The sequence below is a fragment of the Nannochloropsis gaditana genome (genome assembly GCF_000240725.1).
Source record: "Nannochloropsis gaditana CCMP526 unplaced genomic scaffold scaffold055, whole genome shotgun sequence".
Classification (NCBI taxonomy): domain Eukaryota; class Eustigmatophyceae; order Eustigmatales; family Monodopsidaceae; genus Microchloropsis; species Microchloropsis gaditana.
The window spans coordinates 7,148-13,345 of NW_005803898.1; the positions used below are offsets into that span (position 1 = coordinate 7,148).

Below are 6,198 nucleotides of genomic sequence, written 5' to 3' on the forward strand. Positions count from 1 at the left end.
TTAAACTCCGACACTCCGAAAGTAGGAGTGCGGATGTGGCGCCCTCTTCTCATGTAAAAATCTTTATTTGCAATAGTTTGCCCACATATCCACATGTCCCGTACGACCCACAAGCACGACCAATATAAACATTAGGGTCTGCCGACCTCGGACCAAGAAGCAGCGTAGCTCAGAGGAAGAGTGTAGGGCCCATAACCCTAATGTCGTACGATCGAAACGTACCGCTGCTACTTTTGACTGCCGTTTTTTTAGAAAAGGGCCCATATAGCACATTGCCCAGGAAATTAACATCGGAACCAACACATTATTGATGCCATGTGAGAACCTACATTTTTCAGCTTACTTTCCTTCCCCCAATTCTTTTCCAATTTTTTCCTCAACCTTTTGACTATATTTCTTCGTGACGTCCGACTTCACATTAGGCCTCCACGTTTGTCGCAGGGCAGTGTATCCTCGCTTTGCACCGTCTTCCAAATCGATTCCTTCCATCGATGGTGCTTCCGGTACACTCAAACCACATCGTGCAGCTGCCAACTTCACGAGTTCTCGTTGTGGAGCCCGCTCTCCGCTCAAAACTAAGGCGATGTCCTATTGTGATATGAGGAAAGCTCCATGAAAAAAATGATGTGCATGCCCCAATATGATCCTATTCATGTAGCACCTTTTGCCTATCCAACTTTTTCAGCATAAGTGCATAATCATTTGCTTGCTGACGGCGTGCCTTCGAAGCTTCGTTATCGGAAGATTGATGCCCTTCAAGAAACTGAAGAAGAAAAGGACGGTTGTCGTGTTAATCAACGATTTTGCGGCAGAACCATATCTTTCCTACATGGCTTTGTTGAATACCTTTTCCCGAATGACAGCTTGAAACTGGCTGCTGGGCTGTGCAGCCGTTGGCCATTGCTTTAAATTCTTAAGTATCGAGCGCACGTCGCCCAGTACCTGTCATGGCGTTCAACCGTGACCAACATTATTCAGATTGCCGTATAAATGTCCAATTTCGGCCAAAAAACACATTTCCCTACCCGCTTGTCACGTAACGCTGCGGCAGGGGACGGAGGCATCAGTCCGAGGGCAACCTATCTCGAGACACGTGTGATAGATGATGACCTTCTGCTGCCTGTTGCAAGCCAGGCGTCAGCGGACCCTTGTGTATTTTCGCCTATTTACATTTATTGGAAATCAGTTACTTAAACATTCAGAGACTGATCACTACCTGTGTATGAAACAAACATTAGAGGACATGTTGGGCGGGGGGACGTGTGACTATCACGGTGGTTTGCAGGGACCCAGGCCGCGTCGCATCCGACCGCGACCCGCCGCGTTTCGCGCATTTTTTCCTCATCTTGGCCCCGGCCCGTGGCCACCGCCTGCTTCGGATGTGATGATGACCCCCCGTACTTCATCTTCCATGACGCTTTGAGCCGAATCCTTGGCACTAAACTCAGTGTATTATCACGTCCCTTAATCCCATGATATATTTAGTATGTCACGGTCGCGGTCCTGTTCCGAAGCTTCTGCGGCCTCTTCGTCATCGGCAGCAGCAGCGTCTTCGACTCACGCCCCTTCTTCGCGCGGAGGTAACCTAGAAGATGTTACAACGAAGTCCGAGCACGACGAAAATAGGCAGCGATATGATTCCGCATTGCCCTCTCCATCCCATCCAGCTTCGGTGGCCGACGGTGCTGCAAGGGAGCGAGAAGATAATGGCAAACGCCTGAGGTCACCGAGCCCTGCCGGTGGTGAAGCTTCTGGTTCCGAGGAAGCGGAAGAGGATGATGAGCCCGCCAAATTGCATGTTTCTGGTCTAACAAGAAACGTGACAGAGGAGCATCTCAACGAGATATTCGCCACATTTGGGAAGCTGTCGCGTGTGGAACTGGTACTTGACCGACGAGTGGGCTTATCGCGGGGCTTCGCCTATGTTGAGTACGATCATCGGAAGGACGCTGAGGAAGCCCAGCTGTACATGGACGGTGGTCAGCTTGACGGCGCACCTTTGAAAGTGAACTTTGTGCTTTTGGGTGGACGGCCTGGTGGTGCAGGCGGTTTCAGCGAGACTGGTCCGAAGGGTGGCATTCGGCGTTCCCGCTCTCCGAACAGGCGGAGCCGCAGCCGATCTCCTGTATCCCGTGGCGGTGGTCGAGAAAGGGACCTTTACGATCGTAATGGCGGTCCGCCGGAGAGGAGGGGCGGGGGAGCTCAATGGGAGGGGCGGCGGGGCCGGTCTCGTTCTCCGCCTCGGGGGGGTCGACACGACCGAGGTCGGTTGCCGCCAGGGCGGTTTACTCGAGGAGAGCGCGGACGCAGCCCCCCCTACCGTCGCCAGCCAGACCCTCGCGGCTGGTCGCCGCCACGGCGCGGGCCGGGTGGGCGGGCATCTCCGCCTCGGGGTGGGCGGTACCGCTCTCGCTCGCCCCCTCCGCGCCGCCGGCCCGGCTCACCCTCGCGCTCCCCGCCACGGCGACGGGGCATGCGGCGGTCGCGCTCCTCCTCTGTCTCCAGTCGTAGTACTCGATCCTCGTCGTCCTCCTCCTCCTCCTCCGCGTCCTCCCGATCCAGCCGCGGTCGCAGCCGGAGCAGCCGCTCCTCACGCAGCCGTTCCTAGATGGAGGGGGCGGCGCCAACAGGGAAGGCAAGCAGGAGTCTCACCCGCCGCTTGAGGCTTGAATTTTGCTTGCATGAGGGAGGGAGGACGCACGAGGGGGGAGGGTAAAAGGGAGGATTGAAGTAAACGACAAGTGGCTGCGGACACCGATGTGAGACGCGAGTTCGACTTTCTCGCCTCTTCGCTTTGCCTTTGTTCTTCCTTTCACCTCCATTTTGCTCGCAACGCATTGAGAATCTTCTCCATCCCACTCTTCTTCCATCATCCCGCTCAATCCCCCTTCCTCCTCCAGAGAGCTCTGGCCTCCTGTTCGAGAGGGCTGCAGGCTTTCTCAGGAGGGCAGGCCCCCCTCTTACACGAGAGGGTTGTAGCCCCGTCGCCCCGGCACGAAAACCAAACCCTCCTCCTCATCCTCCTCCTCGCACTCCTGGTCCTCTCTTTTCTCTCGACGCTGCCCCTCTCCCCGCCCTCCTGCAAATCCCCCGCCCTCCTCATCAGTCCACAGGTGCTCGATCCGCTCAAGCGTCTTGCTCGCCGACGCGCGCTTGTCCATCATCATGCCCTCCACCAAATCCAAGAGCGTCTTCATGCGCTCGAACTCGGCCTCCACCCACCCCGCCTCCTGCATCAGCTCGGCCACAGGCAGCACCACCGCCCAGGACCCGGCAGCGTTCCTCCTCGGACGCGGCCCGCCCGGCCCCCCCTCGCGCGCCCGTTGCCCCCGCCGAGAGCGCGCCCCGCCAGTGGCGAAGCCTTTCAAGCGCCGCGCGATGCGACGGAGGAGGCAGTACTTGTAGTGGGTCATCCGTGAGTAGCACAGGGACTTGTACTGGCACGTGGATCCCGCGTCCCACCAGCCGTTGCTCCTCCCTTCTCTCACCCCCTCCTCCTCCTCCTCCTTCTCCTCTTCCCGCCTTCTCGCCTCCTCCTCCTCCCACTTCTCCTCCCTCTGCCTCTCCTCCTCCGCCTCCTCCGGCGTGCCCAGCGCCTCGACCGAGCAGGGCAAGGCCGACTCCCAGTTCCGGCTCTCCCACAGCACACGACTGTCGTAGCGCGGCCCCGAGAGCAGCACCTGGAAAGCACACGGGTGGCGGCGGCGCCCGCAGATCATGCACCGGTCCGGGCGCTCACCTATGGCCTCCAGCCACTGGAACCGGGGCCGCGAGCGCAGCTCCTCCACCCACAGCGGCCTCCACTGCATCGAGCCCAGCAACGACTCCCGCCGTGTGCACAGCTGGTCTTCTAGAAACTTCTTGGCATTGCTGAAGCGCCCATAGACCTGACCCGTCGGATGTCGCCGCATGCCCGACCGGAAGCCCGGGTCTGCCAGACTGCGGGCGAGCATTTCCACGTAAAGGGCGAAGGCCTCCCTCAGACTCATCTTCCGACGCGTCATGAAGAGCGGCATGCGCTCCTCCTCCTCCAGGGCCATCTTAGCGTAGGCACGCATGTGTATCAGCGTCTCGTCAACGCTGGACTCAGAATCGTCCTCCTCCTCCTCTTCTTCTTCTTCTTCTTCCTCCTCCTTCTCCTCCTCTTCCTCCTCCTCCTTCTCCTCCTCCTCCTCCTCCTCCTCCTCCTTCTCCTCCTCACCCCTCGCGCCGTTCCGATCGCCGCCTTTGTACTCGCCTGGTGCCTCGTTGTCCTCATCGTCGCTGTCGAGAACGATTTTCCGACGATGCGCCGTCTCTGATGCATGGACCTTGATCGGCGCCGCTTCCCTTCCCGCTCTCCCCTCCTCTCTGCCATGCTCCTTGTTGACAGGCTGCCTTTGCCCCTTCGCTCTAGGCGGAGCTCTGTCCCTCTTCGTTTGCGTCTGCTTCACAGAAGACCGGCTTTCCTTTTCATCCATCATTTCTACATAGTCATCGTCCACAATGAAATCACTCATGTCGCCCCTGTACCTACCCTCCTCCTCCTCCTCCTCCTCCTCGTCGTCCATGCTCTTTCGTTTCCGACGCGACCTGGATGAGAGGTCCTTTTTCATAATATCCTTGATACTTTTTGTCCTACGGCTTTTCAATACCCCCCCTTTTCTTCTCTTGTCGCGCCTATGCTGATCCCACTCGTCGTCCTCCTCATAGTCATCTGGTACGATAAAATCATCCAGGTCCTCGCTTCCCTCTTCATCTTCCGATACTCGTCCATCTTTGCTGAGAGAAGAGGCACGGCGCCCCTTTGTAGCCGATAAAGAGCGATTGAAACGCCCGACAATGTGTTTTGTACCTTTTCTTTCCTCCTCTATGTGTCCCTCCTCTTCGTCTTCTTCCTCCTCGTCATCAAGTAGGACCCGTCGGCGACGCGAAGACCCTGAAGAGGAGCAAGAGAATGAGGAAATGTCCCCGCTTTGAACCACCTTAGACTGCGTCCTGGGTTCACAGCATGCGTCCAATTCTGAGCCGTCCTGTTCATGGCAGACAGATGAGGAAGCCTTACGACCCCACTCATTTTTTATCGTTCGGGACTTGCTTTCCTCACCCGCAGCGATTAAAGTGATGCCAGGTGTTGTACTTTCACTGAGACGATTACGCACGCGCTTCACGACAATCTCCTCCTCGTCTTCCTCATCATCGGAGAAAGTCTCATCCTTGCGTGCTCGAAAGGGCATGTCTGCGTTCCACGCAGCTATGGAATGCCTGAATTTTACTCCTGGAAAGTGGGCTACCTCTGTGAAGCTTCCCGTGATGAAACGTGAATATTATTAACCAGTTGACGAGGCAGTGGTCATCGTTGTGACACGGACAGAGACGCAATATCAGCCCTTTTCAACCTCCCCACCCCCTCGACCTCCCGCCTGCGGCCATCGGTTACAGCCCCGCGAGCGCTTTGTCCTTAAATCGGTAGTTTCAGGCTATCACAAGCTCGGATAAAGATACCTAGCGCACTCCACAATCCACCAAAATCACAGGGATTGTTATCACTCCCCCGAGGCCTCCCCTCCAGTTTATGGAAACCTTCACCTCCCTACCTGAGGCCCTGCACCCCCCTGCACCTGTCCCTCCCCCTCCTGCTGACAATGAGCCGTACACGAACCAGGAGGACTTCTCTATCGGAATGTACGAGCTGCATAGAGCGTACTCTGCGTTCTCGGCCGCGACAGGGCCGTCAGCCTCTCGACCATTGCTCGCGGAATGTGTAAGCCTGGCCGTCCGGCTTGCATGGTCGTTGGAGGCGGCAGAGGCGGAGTACGCTAACACTCCAGGTCGATTGCCGTATGTAAACCAGCGACAAGAGTTTCTGATAGGAAGCTTGTTGTCTGATTTAATGGACTCGGACGAAGTTCCCGAGGAGGTGGTGGTAGGCTTGCTTTTGTCGGCAGACTTAGAGGCTCAGACGGCGGCGGCCCGGCTCTTGGTGGCCTCGGCGCCGCTGTATTCTGACAAAATACCCCCACCTATCTATCATGCCTTACGTGAGGAGTCAGCTTTTGAACGGCTGATAGAGTGGGTGAGTGTGCTTCCTGCTGAGGAGGGAGCTGCGGACCCTTGTCGGCAAGCCCTCTTGGCCTTCGCCACCGGACTCCTGGCTGTGCTCCTGCTGGACCGTGACGTGGCCGACTACGTGGTGCGCACATCCGTCCCCACAGCGCT

General features: G+C 57.3%; 1 protein-coding gene across 1 annotated transcript; it reads left to right on the forward strand.

Moving 5' to 3' along the window:
• Positions 1-1,483: 1,483 nt before the first annotated feature.
• On the forward strand, positions 1,484-2,752 carry RNPS1 (RNA-binding protein with serine-rich domain 1; the record flags this gene model as incomplete). Its single annotated transcript, XM_005856013.1, has 1 exon — positions 1,484-2,752. A coding segment is annotated over one exon (1,125 nt), but the record flags the coding sequence as incomplete, so codon positions are not given.
• Between the last annotated feature and the right edge of the window lie 3,446 nt (positions 2,753-6,198).